Below are 21,141 nucleotides of genomic sequence, written 5' to 3'. Positions count from 1 at the left end.
CACACCCCCCCCCCGTGTTACAAATCTAACACCCCCCCCGTGTTACAAATCTAACACCTCCCCCCCTCTCTCTCTCTCTCCCCTCCCATTCCATCTTGTTTTCTATTCAAAATGAGCTATTTCGATTTCCCAATCTGAGGACATCATCGCCTTCTTCGCCGTTCACAAAGACACCACTTCCTCGAACTCCTTTTCCTATTCCCAATCTGTGGAAACTATCGCCGTAACCACCGTTCACGTTGGCACCACTGCCTTGAACTCCTCTTCCATTTCCCGAATTGTGGACAACACCGCCGTGTCCATAGTTCACATTTTGCGAGTTTCAAAATTGAAAAAAAACGCCTATGAAAGTGGGGAAAGAATCGGTGGTGGGGGGGGGGGCGTCGCAACAACAGATCCAGATCCGTGGTGGTGGTGGGGGGGCAGAGCAACAGACCATCCCCCCCCCCCGCCCCCTGGGTTATGTGTTGGATTTCGAACAGAATGTTTCTTATATTTCTGAATGTTTCATAACTTTCCTGATTTGGTTGACAATTAAATGTGGATGAGCGGAATCGGAACATTATGTGCAATTGATTAAAATCTACTGTATCTACTTTTTACTGTATCTACTGGATCTATCTGTTACTGGATCTATCTGTTACTGGATCTATCTATCGTAACGTGTCCTTACGGCGTAGAGGACCTCATTTTGCATGCAATTCCTTCATGCTTAATTTTTTTTGGTGAAATCGAAAATTTCAAAATTTGCATGAATTTTCTCTGATCATGGTAAAAATCAAGTTTAATCTGTCAAGTACAAAATCATGATTAAAAAAATTTTTCTGAGTTTGTCCTGCTCATAAAAACTTAAAAATGGACTGCAAATGTACTGATTCAGAACTGATTTTGGTAGTTAATATGGGAATCTAAAGATTCAGCGCTGAATTGTCCTGGGACTAGGGTCCGGGATCATCTTTTCAGTGATGTGAAAAATCAAGCGTTGATGGCGAACTTTACATTTGCCCTTTCTCTTCGTCGTTTTTAGTAATCTGAAAATAAGTCATAAGAATAATTCATAGTCATCTAAAAACAAGGAAAATTTTTACTCATCTAATTGATCAAATCATTTTATCCAACAAGTTGGTGCTCGCTTATATTAGCTATATGTCATAACAACTGAGCTTTTCAAAGATAAGATGAAACATAAAAACTACATTTCAGCCTGTTTCGCGCTCACTTTTATTTTTGCTTTAGCTCACATTTGAAATAGTATACCATCCAGTAAAAAAAAACACATCCAGTATCATTAGAATACTCTTTAATATCAGAAAAAAATAAAAACAACTTAAGAAACTCAAATGAATGGAAAATTGTAGTGTACCTTGTACGAGTAGGATTTTCTCGGGTGAGTCAATAGTGTGTTGAGGAGATTGTCCTCCAGTGAGAGTGTGACACGTGTAGTAACCAGAGTCAGAGTGACTCAGATCATGTATCACTAGACTGGAGTCGTTTTTCATACTGTAGTGATCACTCATGCCACCTCTTGATTGGTCAATTCCGTCTCTGCAAATTTCATCGGAAAAATTTTAAAATGTGAAGAAGTGAAGTTTCAATTTAGTATCTTCCAAATATTCATATAACATGTGACACTTGAACCATATTATAAGGCCATAAAGCGCAATTTCTGACCCCTTGGATCTATATCTTAGTGCCCCCCCCCCCCCCCCCCCTTAGTGGGCATAACTTATGCAACCCCAGGCGCTCGTGCTATTTTTACGTAGAAATGTTCTATATAACAACACATACATTGTAATTGGGGCCTAAAAACATTGAGGGGATAGATCCAAAACCTTTAATCAGTAAATCTGATCAAAAGACCCAAACAAGTAAAAACAACAAAATGGTGGTTCAAGATCTTACAATTTTTCAGAACTGTAGCTTTTTCAGAAGCTGCAAACAGTAGAAGAATACATATCACAAAAGAGGCAGATGCCTTTCAAAATACTGTCTTTCTGACGTCAGCTACAGAACCCGATTAGATTCGGTAACTTCTCTTAGCGCACAATAGCACCAGCGCAACCTCGTCTTAATACCAAATGAAGAGTGAACTCGGTATACAAGTTTTTGGTTTTTGGAAACGGATAATATGTTGATCTTTACGCAAAACGGTGGCAAAGAGTAGTCTAATCAGCAACCTTGACCGAGACCGGATGTTAATCTTGCAAGATATTGCAAGATGGTGTTTACCCTGCAAAATTCTTGAAAGTTCGTTCAGGTCGAGCTCTGCTCTCATTGGTTCTTATTGGCGCTCCGTCATTCACGCTGCGTAGAAACTTTCCGCATTGCAGTTGCGTCTGTTTTACAAGAGGAATTGAAACAAAAACACATAAAATGAAAAAAAATTTAATTACAGTCAGTTAAGTACATTTATTGTTCCGACCCCTCTTGAGGGGGGGAGGAACTATATACTCAACTGGGTTTTTTTTTGTTCAGTCAATTTTGGCCGATCGATATATTCATCGTAGAGAGTTGAGACTGGTATCATTAGAAAGCTTCTCCAGCGTAGTATATGGAATTAAAAAGATTTTTTTGATTTTCGTTTTTGACAGGGAGATATCGAGGTTTAAACTTTCGCGAAAATAGAGTGAATTCCGTTGATTTCATTCACATTTTTTCGGAATTTTTGACTAAAATTTCGCCAATTTTGAAAAAATTTAATAAAATTTTTCATGAAAATGTTGTTGATTTTACGTTCAAAGACAAAATACATTGTCGGCTATTTTCATTGAATTTTTTTGGTCACCAGTTCCGGCTAAAAATTTCACAAAATTCAGACTTTTTCATCAAAAACAGCACGAAATAAGTTCTTTAGTCCACTCTGATTAAACTTGCACGAAGTGCACACCCAAACACCACTAACACAATCTTTGTAGACTGAAAAGTGGGCTAATTCCACTTCAACTTCCGTTGAGAGTGCTCTCTAAATAAAACTTTGCCGTTTTTTGCTAACTTTAGTCGTTGATTTTCAAAAACGCAGCATTTACTTTTGATTTTTTAACAGACAAAATATCTAAATCAATGTCATTCCAAAAATTAAAAATTCCTAATGAACAGTCAACATTAGCAGCATTAGTTCTGTACAAATCTTGGACCGTTACAATCCAAAAAAAATTCGGATTGTCATCAGTCGGTTTTTTATAAAAAAAAATTCGATATTTTTTATATTAATTAAGTAACAGAACATTTCAAATCAAAGCTCACTAATGATAAGTCCTATTGGTTTTCTAATTAGCTCGAAATCATTTTATCTAGTTGATGGCTTGAAAGCTTATGGTCGTTTTGACTTTTAAAATATTTGATTTTTAAATAAAAAATGGCTTTTTGAAATTTGCCTCCATTTTTCTCTTACTTTGGTCAACTTGTAGCTTAGTGTCAGCAATCAAAGAGTGCACCTTCTTTTTGCTGAGTTCAAATTTAGTATTTTTTGCGGTTTTACGCTTTAAGTTATGGTGTTCTGGCTTTGATACTACTAGATTTCACAAATTTTTTTAAATTTTTAGGTATTTGCCCATTTTTCATGTTTTCTATCTTTGTCAAATTATCACGTTATTGTCAGTTCATATATCACATTTTTCGCGTTCAAAATAACAGACTATTGATAATATTTAAATTCTTAAAGATATAGATTGTGGTTCTTTACCGCTTCGGCAATACTTTCTCGAAGAATTTAAATGAATTTTTTAATTTTGTCTTCAACTGTCATTTTTACTTTGTCTTTTTAGTCGTATGTAATTTCCAGTACAATGACCCAATTTGATTGGATTTTCCTGAAAGACTAGATGAGCCCATGTTCTGATATTAGAAGATAGATAATGCCTTTGATGACTTTGAAAACAATTGTTTTCCAAAATAAAAAAAACATCTCAACTTCGCAATTTTGTTCCTTTTATTGTCTGTTTGTTACCTGGTCTCGTTAATTAAAGGTTGAAGATGACATTATTTATGTCAAAGGAAGGTGTCAAAAGGGATTGGTGTCACAAAATTTAATGTTTTTTAACAATTCGTTTTGAATTTACTGGCTTCGACACGGGTTTTTCACAAAAAAAGTAATATAATTTTTGAGTTTTGTCATATTTGACGTTCTTTTTGTAGACGTAAGACATGTTCTGGATAATTGCAGGTCACAAGGGCTTCCTTTAGAAGAATAAACGAACCTATTCATTTTTTTCATTTTGTAATTAATGTCTTTCATGTCTTTGGAATTAAACTTTTTTCGATAAAAACGAGTTTTGCATAATCTTGCTTCTTTACTCTTTGGTCTAATTGTTACCTAGTTTCATTAATGAAAGGTGACATAATACATATCAAAAGAAGGTGTCAAAAGGAACTGGTGTCACAAAATTTAATGTTTTAAGAGAATTCGTTATGACTTTACTGGCTTCCACACGGGTTTTCCACAAAAAAAGTACATGAATTTTTGATTTTTGTCATACTTGACAATCTTTTGGTAGACGTAGGACATATTCTGGATAATTGCAGATCTCAAGGGCTTCCTTTGGAAGAATGCACGAACCTAATCAAGTTTTTCATTTTGTATTTAACGGCTTTCATGTCTTTGAAAATAAATTTTTCGAAAAAAAAAAACAAAAAAACAAGTGTTACAAAATTTTGCATTTTTTTCTTTTTTGTCTAATTGTTGCTTATTTTCATTATTGAGCGGCCACATAATACATCATCGGTGTTCGACGAAGGTGCAATCGAACATATTTTGGCGGCCAAATATAGCTTTACGACTTCCAAAGCATTTTCTGGCAAGTTTTCAATGATTTTTTTGTTTGTTGTCTGTTTGTTGTTCTTTTTGTAACTGAATAAAAAATTGATTACCAAGAGTTCTTAATTCTTTTCTATAGAAGCATTGGTAATTTTAAACCGGTGGGATAATTTAGTTGACTCCTAATGGTTTTCATTACTTTGAAATTAATTGTTTTTTTTTAAATTCAGCAAATTTCCTAACTTTAAAGTTTCTGTTTTTTATTATCTAATAGTTACCAAGCTTTTTTATGAACTGGTGAATAACCAATTTTTCCTGGTAATTTACCAGTTGATTGTTTATTTTCAGTTTTATCTGACGCTATTTTGACTTTGTTTATAAGTTTTGTTCTTTAAAACAGACATAAATTTTTTGATGTAATTAATGTTTGTTGTTGTTTTTGTTTGATTTTGCCGTTCGTCTTCGCTCGCTTTCTTAATATCGGCATATCTCATCAATCTAATGCATCATTTTTACTCCACTGAGTTACTTGCTTTGCAGGCTTTTTTCGTTCATACACCAGTTTTTTCGAAAAATTTTTGATTTTTTTGTGTTTTTCTATCTGTTCCTCATTTGGTAGACAATTATGCAAAATTGTGGATGAGCGGGGTCGGAACCTTATGTGCGATCGCACATTACCGAGCCGCCTTGTTTTACTGTTCTCTTGAATAATAATAATGCAACTTGGGAACTGCTAAAAAATTGTCATTTTTGCCAGCTCTATATTTACACAAATACATGGTTCGATTATATTGCTTTAAAAATTTTTCTACAATTTGATATCAAAATTTGTGTTTCCTTGATTTTCCACTTTTCATTTTGTTTTTGTTTTACATTTATGTAATATCATTTTTGAAAATAAGTAGACTCATTAAAAAACGATATGAACAAACCTTCGCTTCATATGCTATAATTTGGCTTCTTTGAGTACATTTGAGGCTTTTTGGTTTAGGCCTTTTTGGATTTCTTCGAGTGATAATCGGTTGTTTATCATTTCTAAAGTATTGCAATAATTAACTGTTAATCTTGCAAAAGTCTTGCAAGACGCATGTTGATATTTCAAGATCCTTCGCGATTAGCATCTGAACCCGACTCATGTACACTAATATAAATTATTCAACTGTTTTAATCGCATCAGTCGAACGAGACCTGGAATGAAGAAACATTGCCTGAGTTATTTAAATAACTTGTTCTTTAGAATTGTTATAAAGTGCCCTACGAAATTTGAATTAGAAATTCAATTTCGACCCAAAAAGTGTATATACAAAATGAGAGTGCTGGAACCCAATTATCATTGAGATAAACAATGCCTAATTCAAAAAAAAATAATTTTTTTAACAAAAGCTTTAAGTGTACTCTTTTTGATTACCGCTAAAGTTTCATTCCAGGTCTCGGCAGACCGATAAAAACAAACAAAGCTAAAATTAGGTTGAGCTCAGACCAATTTGTTCGCTGTTTGATGTTATAATTTTCTCTTTCCGCTGTGAAAACTACTGAAAGAAAAAATATATCATACTTGTTTCCTTTGATTGAATTTTTAAAAAATTTTATCGCAGAAAAAATTATCCTACTAATAGGTAAAAATGCTGCCAATTTTTTCATAACAGACCGTGTCCGACCCAATGCTGTTCTATCAAAAAACTAGAAGATAACCATTGAAAATATCTTTGCTCAATCATTACTATGGTACGCTGCCATGCAACTGTAGATCAGAAATTATCACTCTCGGCGCATTTTTCATAAACTTTTTTTTATAAAGTCAACCTCTTAAATAGGGTGCCCGGGTCACCAATCATACAAGTTTCTCAGAAGCCATACCAAGTCATAAATGATTTGCATGTTTCTTACTAGTCATTCAAGGATTGTACAAAAATCAAATTTACTCCCAGAAAGCAACTGACGGACAAGTTACAAAAAGGATGTTAGTTTCTGATATTTTTGCTTTCACATATTGTTGGTTAAATACTCAAACTCCGATAGTTCTCATGCAGAGTTGGTTTTGGAATCGGGCAACATTGCTGCTGATGCAGAACACATCCGAAATTTGATTCCAGGTATCTTTTTACAAGGGTGAGCTAGTTTCGTCTTATATTTTTTGTATACTGACCGTTGAACGGTAATATTGGTAGCAGTTTCTGCATCCTTCCCGCTGGTCCACCACGTCACGTTGTTGTACTCAGTCGACGACCCGAATTCTCCCGAGAACCTGCCTGGTCCAGACACCGGCTGGTACAACAACCCACTTCTGCGACTCACAGCTGCACTTTCACACTCTAGCGTGACGTCATCGCCGACCCGTGCCACGTGTGTGTACTCACGGACGCTTTTGGGCAACGAGGCAGCTCGGGCTAAATCAATGAGACATTGCTTCTCTGTTATTGGTTGCCATAACTTCATCAAATTACATAGGGCTAATAAAGCATCGGGGGTTTGGGGGGAATTGGAATTGCTGTTGGTGTTTCTAGCGCTGCCGCTGTTTTGCATACCCGGATATACTTCGGAACTTCCAGGAAAGAAATTTCTTCGAGATGATATAGGTCTGTGGGAAATATGGCCCAAAAATTGATTCCCATTTGAAAGGTGGAGCACCAAAATTGCGGTGATGATCAAAAACATTATTAGAAAACTAGGGAAATAAACAAAGATTAAAATACATGAATAATTTTGTATATTTTTACGTAAACAATTTTCAAATAATTGAAACTTTGCTTCAATGCTAAGGAATTCTTTGAAATTAATAAGTATTAAAACGTCTCAGGAACGACTTTAAAAAGCTCGCAATTGAATCGTTCCTTCGAATAATAAAAATTTGGTCTCTGTAAGAAAAAATAATTTGAATATTACTTGGTTAACAATGCGAACTAATAATTTTCCGAAGAAAAGTAAAACTATTTTTGTAACGAACTAAAGGTTCTATAATGATCAGACAAAAATGAAGTTTGACTTTTTTATTCTGGAAAATTTTGAAAATTGGTAAATTGTTAGGTGAACTGTAACTGCGTCAAAGAATGGAAGCGATAAGGCAGAGAATCAATTTCACGAGGGGTAAAGGTGGACAAACAAAGAGGCACACAATAGGGTGGGTTTAAATGAGGGTGATTTCAATGGGGTGAGAGGAAAGGTGTCCAAATGGCCACGGGGGGTGCTACGGGTCAATTGACGATAATATTGAATCCTTCTCCGGTCGTACCTTAACTATTGTAAATAAAAACTGGACGCTTTAGGGCATTTAAGGTTACAGGGTAATTACAGAGCTGAAGGGATCAAGAAGGAAAAAAATGTTTTACATTTTTGAGTTTTTGCCCAGGCGGTCTAAAAATTAAAAGTTCACGCTAATGCTGCCCTAACCCAATTTACCCAAACTCGGTGTACTCATTAAAGATATTTAGTGATGCTTACTAATATGGTTATAAATTAACAAAATCTCAAAATATGGTTGTAAATATAGAACAGACAAAAATCCTTGAAGAAAAATTTCCTGTGATCAAATTTCAACAAGAACGTATAAAAGAACCTTTTTGTATCTAAGATGCGTCGAAGTGGACTGGTACTTAGAACGTGTTACTGCTTTGAACTTGGAAAATTTGTCTGCTTTCGATGTAATGTTATTAATACACCCAAGTAGGCTATTTTTGGGGAAAATCAGAAATGTCAGGAAGTCTACGACCCTAGCTTTGGGGGAGTGTTAGGCTGGACAGGGAAAATTGGACATTTTTAATATTGGGTTAATATGAGGGAAAATTTGGATGAAAACTGTCTTTCCATAATGAAAAACGGAAAATTCTTGTCGAAGTGGAAATATTTTGTGTAGCTTCTTTTTAGCAGAGTTGAAAGAGGTTGCTCAAGTCCGTTTGTAAAGTTCTTCAGCCGAAGAGACGAAAGTCACTTGAGTTTTTTAAAGAACCTTGAAAAATTTACAGACGATTTGTATCGCAGCAATCAAAAAATCTAAACAAAAAAATCTGAAATAAATGATAAATAAAAAAGGATCTGAACTGAATAACACTGTAAATATATGAATACATAATCAAAAAAAATCTCCAAAACTTGTGAAATTTGCAAGATATAAAACTTGTTTGATTGGAAAAACTCGAGAACTGATTTAAAAAAAACTCGAGAAGAAAATAGCAAGGACAAAAGTAAATGAAGATTTTGTCGTTTCTGGTTTTGAACAGGAAAAGAAGTGCACTTTTTGAGGAAGCAGTTTCAATAGTGGGAATATCGAAAATGTCGCTCGCAAAAGTAGATATACTCAGGTGTATTCCAGTCTTGCTTACAAAAACGATGAAAATTTCATCAACTATCACTTTGAACAATTAAAGTACAAAGAAAACAATAAATAAAAACAAAAATATACTGCAAGTAACCCCAATTTACCAAGTTCATCCCGTCTGCTATTCGGAATTATTATTTATTAATTGCATTTCCTTGCTTAGTGGAATACCACGCTAAACTCGCACTAGGATATTTATATGCTCAATATCTGCACTCTTAAGTAAACAAACAAACAAATATTTGTTACGGGAAAAAATAAATTACTATGTTGCTAAGCCAGCAGTAAAATTAGCTGTTCTTTGGTAAGAAAAGAAGTATTGTTTTTAAAACTGGTTCTTTAATCAGGAAAAATTGGTGAGAGAGCGGGAAACAAGGAATTTTAAAGGAAGAAATTTGGCACCTGTGTGTACTTATGGCGCTTTATTCCCTAAAAAATAGGGATTTGTCAGAAAGTGTAGATGTTGCAAAAACGCCCTTAGCTCGCCTAGTCAATAAAAACACGATAAAAAACGCAGTGATAAATGTAACAAAAAGAGCAATTGAATTGTGAACAAGGTAAAATAAGTGTCCTTAGACTTTTTCATATAACCTTTGAGCAGAACTCGAGATGAAATTTCAAGATTCCTTTTCAAGATAGGACAAAATTTGTGTTTAATGGTACTGCATTAAATCCAAAATCATGTTAGACTATTTGTGAACAATAATTTAACAATTGTACTGCATAGTTGTTCAAAAAGTGTCTAATTTGAGAGCACACACAGAAAAATTGTAAATTGCTGAAAAAAAATTATCGCCAGTAATGGATAATAACAAGAAAAATGAAACCTGCTTATGGTTGAGGTCGAATGTAATTTTTCAACGACATGCTACAATGAACGAGTTTGCTGAGATCAATGAAAAAGGTCTGGGGGAAATCTATCCCCATACCCACCCTTTTCAACCCTAAAACCAGTGAAACGCAAGAACTCACATAACGGAAGAAAATTTCACACGCATGTACGTGCTTGTCAATGAAAAAGGAAATTAAAAGATACGGTTTATTAAAGGTAGTGTGAGTATTTCCTGATTGTTAAAATGGGGAACAAAAGAGATCGCGTGAAATCTCGGAAGTAGCTGTGGGACGCTGCCTTTTGTTCAATTCCATAAATTGATGACGATACACATTTGATGAATTTTTGAAAACAAAATATGAAATCGTGAACTGAATTGAATCTGAATTCTTCTTGAATAGCAGAAAAAAATACATTCAACAACACTTTTGCAAAAAAAAGAGGTAAAATTTTAAAATATCTGCCAAAAACTCTAGATCTGGTCTCTATTTTGGTTACAAAAAGCGAAATATTGCGGTACGGCTAACCATTTTTCAAATTGCTAATATAGCTAAAATTTAAGCTAGCGATTAAGTGAATAAAAAATATTGTCTTGAGATTAATTTTTCACAATATAGTTTTGGTTAAACTTGGATTTGGACAATAAAACCAGAAGCTAATAGAAATTTTTCAAAACCGTAAGTTCTGAAATAGCCCTATTGTCCGTATACAGTAAGGAGAGAGTGAACAAACAAAGAGTCAGTTATGAGCAGGGTATAGAATAGAGAATGAATTGTAAGAGAGTAAAAAAGAAAGTTCTGGTTCATTATACCAGGAAGAGGGTATTTAAATTACCCAAGAGACCAGACCCATGACAGGACCAAAATCGAATAAAAGATATAAAACAAATGGGATCCAAAAATTGCCCTCTTTTTCCGCCAAATCCTGCGACAATACCAAGACTACAAAGTACAGTTAGTACCCCTGACGGAAATGAATTTTCATTAAAATTGAAGGTTTGCCTCAGCGGGCATAAATTATTTCACATTGTAGCTCAGGTGTGAACAAAATTTGACTTGCGACAGTGAATTCCATTACCTTCATCAGTATTAACGACCGCTGGCTATACACGAAAGGGACATAAAATGAATGCTGTTTGTTATGACGTTTGTTTACCTTGTTTGTTTTTTGTAGTTATCGCTGTTGCTTTTAAAGGTATCAATTTGTTATTTTGGTCAAGTTTGTGGATGAAAAATGGAATTTACGGGCAAAGGGGTGAAATTTATTCACAGGTGAAAGTATTAAGTGCGACCAACTATAGGACGATTACTTGTGTAGTACAGTTCCTAATTCATAAGAGGGCATACATAACACGACCTAACTTGTACTGCTATAAAAAAACTCAGAATACCCAAAAATTCAATTGCATAAACATAAATCATGTAAAAATTGTCAACAATTAATGCAAAGCAGAATCACGAAAATGGCAGTTTTCTAAGCTCTTTTTTCACAATTGTAGAGTAGCTGCGCTTTTAATTCTAAGCCTCGAACAAAAGGCTTCATTAAATACTTCCTCAAAAAAATTACACATTGATTCTGCAGGTTGTCAACAAAGGCTATTCAAGTTTGCTCTGCTTTGACCTTCCTAGCTCTCAACGTTCTTGATTGATTTTTAAAAAAAATGCTCTCAATTATATGCATGGGAATAAAGCTTTGCAATAATATAAAATAACAAAAACCCTCAATCATCATCATTTAAAAGCAAGAAACAAATAACAAAGATGATCACAGTTCAGTTCAAACAAAGAGTAAAATTTCAAACTATATGTTTAGGTGTTTTAACCAACACATAAATTCTGAATTAATCAATATCACTAGCCGCGAAACGAGAGTGATGTCATAGAACATGGAAAGTTTTTTTAGTAAATCGCTAGGCAAAAGTCAAATCAGAGAGAAACAGTGTTTTCTGCTCTTGCGTTAATCTTAGAGAGAGCGAAAAAATTGTCAAGCAAAATTTTAAGAATAGCTTTTTGTAAACAGTTTTTAGTTCTTATTTTCTAGTAGAGTTGCTTATCTCACATATGTTGACAATTAATTGAGCAGTTGGTATCCTTTTGTCCTTTTTGATAACATGCGTTTGTAAGTATTATATAGGAATTTTTGATAATTTTGCAATTCGGTTGTTTACCAGTTTTGTTTTTCTTATAGAATGCAAAAAAATACGTCGCAAAAGGCCGTTAGATTTTGTCAAGGTTTTAACGACTTTTTGAATTTTTGGCATCAATTTTAGTTTGTTTTGTTTAAAGAATGACAAATTTACATTAAACTTGTAAACTTTTTCGGACTTTTCCTTACGATTTTGGCATTTTTATTTCTATCAGTCGTAAAATAAATAACTCAGCAGAATTGTTTAAGATGAACTACTAAATGGTATAGATTACTAATAGCAGTAATTTGAATGTAACTCGGTAAAGTGATCTTATAGTCTTGTTTATTAGTATACAGTTTTTTTGAGTTTTAAGCTTCGCAATATTCTTCTTTCTAGCGTGCTTGTAGTTGCTGATAGCAAGCAATTGCATCGGAAGGTCACACGACAAATTTTATTGAGAAAATTGTCCTTGAACTTAACAAAAAAATAATAAACTTAACAAGAACTTAAACAAAAAATAACAAACTTTGATGCCGTAGATTTCTTTTCTTAACATTTTTTTCTCGGTATAATCGTTTTACTTCATTTGTCCAAAATTTTACACGAAATTAAAAAAAAGCTATCACAAGTATTTTCAGTATCAATTTTGTGGCTGCGGCAATTTTTTGAAAAGCAAAAATTGATAATATCTGAAATTTGGTTTCTTTTTGCAAGAAATGTTTTCAGTGTATCTTTCAAATTGATTTGATCTATCATGTGCAGTAGCAACGTTCGAAAAAGAGAGAACGATGCTGTCAGATTTCCTATGTAGCTTTTTCCAGTTTTCCAATTATGTTATGAACTAACTTTTTGCCTATTTTTTTTCATGCCAAAACAGGAAATGAAGCAAACAATGAACAGGTTGGCGAACTGATAATTTTTAAGTTTTTTGTAAATATTGCTATTCTGTGGAGGTTCACAGTTAAGTCTAAAAAATGTAATTGATTTCTGCTTCAAAACTTATCCTGTTTTATTTTAAATTACATCATGCTCCTCGAATTTTGCTATTACCTTCTGCTCAAGCAGAAAGAAGTCAAATAGCGAGGTTTTCATATCATCAAACGTAACGCTCAGTACCTGATTTTGTGCGAACGGCAATATCGGTCAATTTAATCTGTAAGGTTTTTCATTTCAATCGTTCGATAAATTGTTTCAACTTAAATAAATTACCTCACTAAATAAGATGAATAGGAAAGATTGAGCTGAGAATCTGCTTTTGAATCCGAACTTTTTGTGTCTAATCTTGGTTGTATACTTTACTAAAATTTTCCACCAATCTTCGGATTATGTTTTTGGATTCAATTAAACTGATATACGATTTCCTCTGTCTCTCGGTTGACAAGGTGTTATGATCCGTTTCATTTTTAAGCATGGCCTTTTCTATCAGTGCTTAAAAAATATATGGTCTGCTCAAGAAAAATCTAGAGAAAACTAGATGAAGTGAAAAAAAATTAGTTAAGGTGCCAGATACAAAAGTTTTGAATACTCATACTTTTCCTAGCAGCACAACTATGGTTGATAATCTGTCTTTGATTATTGCAAACTTGGTAACAAGCGTAGTCTGGTTTCGCTCCAATGCTTCCACTTTTTGCAAAACTTCATGCGGATTTCTGTTGAAACAGTGCATCGTTTTTAGTTAAGGCTATGGCAGACAAAACATAAAACTTTATGCTCCTATAATTTGTCAGAAAATGTTGGTTATTCAAAAACTAATTGAGAACAATTTTCAGAAAACTTCTGAAAATTTATTTTGACACCGAGGAATAATCTTTACATCAATTGAAAAAAAAATTTTGAGATTACAGTTGATGCCATTTGAAGTGATATGACATGGCTATTTTAAAAAAAGCTAAAATTTTAGGACAAAAAGCAAAACATTTCTGCTCGCATGCTCCTTTGCCCCATCACATTTTTCCCAAAAATCTATTTCACAAGATGCGGAATACCTTTTCTTGGAACGAACGTTTGCATGCAAACAGTAACACTTTTTGAACCAACAGAACCTCCTAGAAGCAATAGAAATTGTCAGAGAATTGTCATTTTCTAGAGAATTGTCAGAAGGAAAAACAATACGTGTAATCCTAGTATTCAAACATGACTATGATAGAAAGGTAAATAATCAATTCAGTAAAAAAACTTCCGATTATTTGAAGAAATTTTGTTGTTACTGTTGTTGATTGTCCTTCATCAGTTAGTGTTCGCAGTTTTTTTATGAATTTGAGTTGCGGATCAAATTACTTCTTGATACTTGTCCTTGTTTTTCAAAAAAATAAAAAACCGTAAAAATGAATGAAGAGTCTTAATTGGTGTGACGTTTAAAATAGCTTTTTCTAAATTGAAAAAAAACATTGCATACGTAGAATTTATGTAAAAAGCGCAAAAATTGCTTCAAAACTATTTGTGGATTTCAAGAGCCAGAAAGAATTGCATTTTTCTGCGAAAAAGATTTCATTTCCCAAAAATTGTGTTTAAAATGTAATACAGTAGGTACTTAGTTGACTTTAACGCTTAGTCTGGCTACGTTATTTTTTTTCAAACAGCTAAATTTTGTCACTACTTAACATTCAGAAGCAAAAGATTCCCGACTAAACCTGGTTTGTATTAAACTTCAAAAGAATGAGAAAAAAACTGGGATGTTTTTAGTCTTCATATAAATGCATCCTTATAACCTTACTGCGATAATGAAAAATATTTATTTTTTATCAGTTCGATATTATCAGTAGATTATCAAAAATTATCGATTAATTGAACACAAAGCTAGTTGTGTTTTGCTGCTTTTTATGTATTTATATTTATAATTTTCTTCGAACGAGATCTGACAAATATATTTTATCCGCACACAGAATATACATCGCCTGAGTAGCCTATAGTGGGAAATTTTGAAAAGTCTATTTTAAAAAAACTTCATTTAATCAGAGCTACTCATATAAACCTTAAATTGATTATGTCTTACACTTAAAAAAAATCTGAGACTTCACACGATAAGAATTTTTCGGAATAAAAGCAGTCGTTTAAATAGTTGATAAATCCTAAGTTAGAAAACTCTGAGTCCAAATTTTGGAATCGCACTTTCTGCTTAGAATCGGCTTAGTTTTTACCTTGTTGTAAGAAATCTGACGAACAAAAAGTAAGAGAACTCCCGCACACAAATTTTATTAAAAAAGCCAACTTTACATCACAAAATAATATCTATGAGTAAAAACCATGAAAACTAAAAGAAAATGTCCAAAAAAATCTTTACAATAAATTGAGTTAGAGCTAGCTAACAGAGTGTCAGAACATAATGACTGACCACCGTTATAATCTTTGATCATATCATATATAAATTTTTGTCAATTTTACAAAAAAGTATAGACATTTTCAAGGCAACTTTTTTTGTTCAACTTTTTAGATAATTTTTTGAGAAATAAGGGAGATTGTCAGAGTGAGTAGATCAAAACCAAACTTTTCGTCAACGCTAAAATTTCTTGTAATAAATTTGACGATATATGATATCTGATGGAAATCCTAAAAAATCGTACAACTTCTGATAAGTTTCCTGTGAGATCTATCTTATAATATAACAACTCCGAGAGACTGAGATTTTATTTCATTACAACTGATAAGATTCTTATTAGATCCTACAATATAACAAAATACATACGGCGGAGTTTTTATTGTGAAAGAAGTGATGAAATGTCACAAAATAAAAATTCCGTTATTTTTGAGCAGCTATATGTAAGTTGTCTGTTGAAACCGCACCTTAATTGAACGTATAATCACTAGAACACATACCCAGTTAATTTATGTCACTCTTGCAGAAAAATACGCAGAGACCTTTGTTCTAAAGATGGAGACAAATGTCTTCTGTTTTTTGTTTCGCGAGCAGTTTTTCTCGGATATTCATTTTTAACGAGGCTATTAGCTTTTTATGACAGTCAAAAATGAATTTTCAGCTATCACATGTATTCAGTTTAAATACATTTCGCAATTGGCAATGAACTGCTGAAGACGATGGCATTTACCTTTTCATTGCATCTCAAAAAAGTAATTCTTTCAGAAAGGATCTCTTTAAAGCCATTGTTATTTCATTGTTTTCATTTCTTGAAGCATCAACAATTTAAATATAACTAATATTGTGTTCTGCTAATTACACGCAAAATTAGCTTCAGTTTTTGAAAATGTGGCTGAAGGACGTTTTTCCTACCGATTTAGAACCAATTTAAAGTGAAACTAAAATGCTTAATATGTGTTTGCATGTGCTGAGCGAGTGATTGCAGTTTCGTTAGCTTTGCCCTAGTGAAAACACATGCTTAGAGTGTTTGTAATACTTGTTCGACAAGTATAACAAATAAAATCTAAAGAAAAAAATCCCAAACCAGATAGAAAATCTTGCAAAAATCTTGCAAGATTTTTGAAATATTAAAAATTCTGGAGAAACTGGAATGAAAGATTTGAGGCAAACGACAATAGAAAACCAATTGGAAACTATAATTACGTCCTTCAAAACTAGAGAAATTTGAAGACGCTTTTTGGAAAATTTCCTATTAAACTCAGATAACATTGAAAAGAAAATCCCTACCTCGCGACAGAGATCAGCAACCACTGACAACATCGCAATAATTTCATTGAGCTAGTTTCAAGGGTCTTTTAAATGACACTAAACCAAAACCAAAAAAAATGCGTATAAAATTGAAAATTTCAATATTTCACGCTTTCGATCTTTTCATTCCCTAGTGAACAGGTCAGAATTCGTGACCAGATTGGTTAAAATTTATCTTAAGTTTTGGTCTTTGAATTGGATCAATTTTGCTGCTTAGAGTTTTTTTTCAATTGTGCCATCGCAATGACAATCTCAGCTTGGAATAAAATCTATATTAAAACAAAGTTAATAATTCAATTTCATCTTATTTGAATTTTGAGCAAGAAATATGTCTTGTGTAATCTAATGTTCTCGTAATTTTTCAACTCTTTACGAAAGATGACTTATTCGTAAAGTATTGAAAACACAATTTCTTTTTACAGGAGATTCGTTGTAAATGCTTCTCTTGTCAATTGTGTTCAATTTTGTATATATAACAAATGTGACCGGATTGTATTTTCAATCTTCATATTATTCTACCTAAAAGATGTTCTGTACAAAGGAAACGTTTTGAAGCGTTCAGTTCACAATTTTGGTGGAAATATAAAATATGTGTATTATAGGAAAAACTCCAAGGTTGGTGACAGAGCAAATTAGCGCTGAATCAGTCCAAAGACATTCTGTGTCATGTGGATGGTCAGGACTCTGTTCATGTCCCAATTTGCACCGGTTAGTCTTCAGTTTCGATTAAAACTTAATGCATAAAAAATAGTTTGTTCAACTTTACTACCACCTACATAAATTTTTTAAACTGTGATGAGAATTTTCGCGTGGGTACTTGTAACAATTAGATTGCTCCGACGTAATTTTAGAGCATGAGTAATTTTTCAGAATATAGTGGATGAAATTAGTCTGGGCGAACTGCATGAACTCACGTCAATCATAATTAGGATAAACTGCGCGTAACGAAACTTGAAAAACACTTGATTTACAATGTTTCAGAACTTAATGGGGGTTTTACTATTGATAAATGTTGGGTCAGCACTGAAGTGCTTCGAGACACAAGTCCGGGATATCTGCAGAGCTAACACACAACATTCAGTTTTCAACATTCTTTGAAAATGGTTCATTAGGAAAGGTTTGGAATATTTTTTTCTCAGACATATAATGATATAATACAAGCACCCAATGAAAGCAAATGCAAATTTCCACTATCAAAAAATTGCAGCATTTACGTCTTCACTTGAACATAAAGATAATGAAAAAGAAAACATTCAATTTTTAAAGATTTTAAGTTGCTTTTGACAAATGTGCGCACATTATTTATAATGTCTACACATTCATGCGTTGTGAATAGCTAAGTCTTTTTTAAAAGCTAATTTAGTATAGTTTATTTGTTTAACTATTCTTTCTAAAATTTAAATCAAAATTGTTAAGTATCTAGTTGAGGTTCCCAAATTCAGTAGAAGCGGAAAATTTGCAGAAAGTTTCAACCTCAATTTCTTGTCAACAAAGGAAAAATTCAGATAATCTTTTCAACAGTTCTTAATCAATTTGTTATGTTTTTTTACGGTTAAACTAATCTGGAATGCCTCTGCAAAAGATATCGCTTTAACAAATTTACGAAATTATCTTAAAGTAAGAAATTCGAGCTGGGTTAAAGTTCATAATCCCTTTTCTTGGAAAAATAAATTTCAATATTAGGGATAACAGAGCTCCTCAAATAGGGACGTACACCAAACTAGAAACAAGAAAAATCCAATAAGTAGCGGAATATATATAATATTTACAAATACAATTCTAACTATACCAAGGCTGAGGTCTGAGGTTCTTGCTCAAAATCAGCCATGGTAAAACGTGCATCCAGACAATAATCAGCCCTGATCAGACTATATTACCTCGTTCATGATCAGTTGCTGGGGTCGTAAACCCGGTTGTGAACCCTAGTCATGGTCGTGAACGCTAGTCAATTGTCTTATCATCAACAATCACCTCAGCCTTGCTATAAAGTGTCCACTGGAAAAAGTATTTCAGAACTTGGTTTCATTATAGCATCGTCCTACTATTTGAGACACTAATGCTACTACGTATAGTATAATAGAATACTGAGACTTACCAAATAAGAGAAACAGAAGAGTGATTTGTAGGTCTCTCTTCATCTGGTTTCCCATTTACAGATGTGATCTAGTTGTCATCCACTTTCAATCACTTTCAGTTCACGTGCTTCAAATGTGGCCCTGACTTCCGTTTGTGTGTTTCAGATTCTATAAATGAAACAAATGCAATAAAAAGAATTCAACGCTTCTATTGTAAATTGTGAATGAATTGCTAATGAAGTTGGATTAGAAGTTTTCACACCGTTGAAGCGGCGAAAAAGTCCTGATTTAAATAATGTCGATTTATAATCGATTCAACTAACTTGAATTTCCACTTTAATTCGAGCTGGTCGTCAACCAATTTACTTTTAATTGCTTCCTGCTTTTTTTCTCCCAAATCAGAGAAAATCACAGTGACAAATTGAGGAAGCGAAAAGTTGTGACGCGTACTCTTATAATGAATAACAAAAGGGCACGAGAGGCAGAGTGTCCCTTTTCGAACCAAATTAAGAAGTGCTCAGCAGAGCGTGAGTTTTTCTGAAGACAATCAAGAACACGAATTTTGGCGACCTTTAGAAGCATTTCTATGAAGCCATTCTGCGCCTTAAATGAACAAAAAGGCTTGAATTCGATGGTGCTCCCAATGTCACAGTACCCTCTAAAAATTTTTTAATAGGAAAGTCGGCCAAATCAAAAGATAGAAGTTTGACTATCGCTCACAACTGTGGAAAAATTAAGCGCTTTTATAGCAACGAAAAAACAAACAAAGCTTCATTTCAGCTATAAATACTGGTATCAAAAATTGAATATGGGTCTTAAATACGGTTTTTTGTGCATCAAGACCAAAATAGCCAATTCTGTTCATCAGAAACAATCGTTTTTTGCACTGTTTTTAGTTATAATTTGAAACATCTCCTTTTCAATTTGTCAAAGCCAGCGTAGGCTTTTCTTGTTATCCGTATAGGCCATACATAAAGCTCCTTGTATGATATTAACAAGATTACCCAATTTTTCATAGAACATTTTTGATACATCTGTCTTATTCAAAATTGCATTCAAATTCCCCCAAAAGTTTTCTTCATAGCTCACAAAAAAATTTTAATTAACTACAATAAATTTCCACAATAAAATTAACCAAAACCAATGTTCGGAGAAAAATGCTGTTAAAATGATACAGAACAAATTAGAGGCAAATCAGGATAGCTGAAAAATTAAAAATTTACGGTAAGCATAGATGAAATCTAAACAAAAGTTTTCAACAGCTGCTTTCAAGTTTTCCGAGTTTTCAAGTCTTCAAGTTTTCCGCTGTTTTCATAAAACTAACCGCTGTTTTCATAAAACTAAAAAAACCAAGAAAATAAAAAAAACAATACAAAAAAGCTTAAAACATCCGTTCCTCTGTTAAACTTCTAAGCACTGTTATGTGTATAGTGGAAAAAGTTTCCATGAAACTAAAAATTACCAATTGGTTGCCAAAACTAAGTGAGTTGGTAATCCCCGGCGCCAGAAAATCATTGAACTATACTAATGAAACCATTTTCTATAATTATTATTTGACATTCGGGTTAAAAATGACTTAATGCGCGCCTCTTTAATTTACAAATGAAAAATGATACCGTTCCACAAAAACTAGCAAACGTTGAAATAAAGTTTAAAGTTGACCAGACGTGCACAGAAAATGCGGCTAATGACAAGGTATCTTTAACAAAAAATTAGAAATTTAAGTTTTGAAATCTGCCTTTTTATTGCTTGTTTAGCATTTGTCTTACCGAAAATTGCTTGTTAATTCCCCCAAAAAACCTTTTCATAACTCCCAGGATGTTTTCTATTAACTTCCATATATTTACCAAAAAAAATTATACACAACAAAAAATTGCAAGCAAATCAGGACTGTTGAAAACTTAATTTCAACGAAAATTACAGTAAAGTTAAATAAAGTCCAATCCCAAATTTCCAATTTTCGGGGTCTCCATATAAAATTTTCCAAAAGCTGCCTTTTAAGGTGCGATAGGGACAATGAGATTGTTTAAAAGGAGGTTCTGCTTCCGTGTGAAATTTGCAGAAAAAATTCATAACTTTGTAAGGAATTACAATACAAAAATTCGAATGCAAATAGTTTCATGTCAATAATCTTGATCCTACTGATTTGAATTTGTCAATTGAGAAATTATTTATATTCATTGCGATAAAAAATACTCAAAAAATTTTTCATTATAAAACCGAAAAAAAAGTTGTAAAACACTTAGACAACTACTCTGCAATGCTCAGTTAAAGAGTGGCACTAAAAAGAATCGTTTCGAGCAGTTAAAATCAGATCCAGATATGTCTCGCATCAGAATTCTCGTGGCTTTAGGCATGAATGCTAAATAGCATTTAAACAAAACAAACAAACAATCCCGATTTCATCTTTCTCGGCAATC

The 21,141-nt window shown here is 33.1% G+C and overlaps 1 protein-coding gene across 1 annotated transcript; it reads right to left on the bottom strand.

The window, feature by feature from the left end:
- Positions 1 to 106: 106 nt before the first annotated feature.
- LOC142354812 (uncharacterized) lies at positions 107 to 19,366 on the bottom strand. The gene is made up of 4 exons (XM_075407180.1): positions 18,742 to 19,366; positions 6,900 to 7,140; positions 1,364 to 1,545; positions 107 to 252 (listed from the first exon to the last, which is right to left on the bottom strand). The coding sequence occupies exons 1-4, from the start codon at positions 18,794 to 18,796 to the stop codon at positions 107 to 109; spliced, it is 624 nt and encodes a 207-aa protein (XP_075263295.1). The 5' UTR covers positions 18,797 to 19,366.
- Between the last annotated feature and the right edge of the window lie 1,775 nt (positions 19,367 to 21,141).

The sequence above is a fragment of the Convolutriloba macropyga genome, unplaced genomic scaffold, assembly GCF_964194025.1.
Source record: "Convolutriloba macropyga unplaced genomic scaffold, txConMacr16.3 SCAFFOLD_1668, whole genome shotgun sequence".
NCBI classification, from domain to species: Eukaryota; Metazoa; Xenacoelomorpha; order Acoela; family Convolutidae; genus Convolutriloba; species Convolutriloba macropyga.
Note: the sequence above shows the minus strand (reverse complement) of the source record. Positions and strands in the feature narration are given on the sequence as shown.

Coding starts and splice junctions, on each gene's coding strand:
- LOC142354812 (XM_075407180.1), bottom strand. CDS start 18,796: ATGGGAAACCAGATGAAGAGAGACCTACAAATCACTCTTCTGTTTCTC. Junction 7,141..18,741: donor TCTTCTGTTTCTCTTATTTG/GTAAGTCTCAGT, acceptor TCATTGATTTAG/CCCGAGCTGCCTCGTTGCCC. Junction 253..1,363: donor GAAAATCCTACTCGTACAAG/GTACACTACAAT, acceptor GAGGAGTTCAAG/GCAGTGGTGCCAACGTGAAC.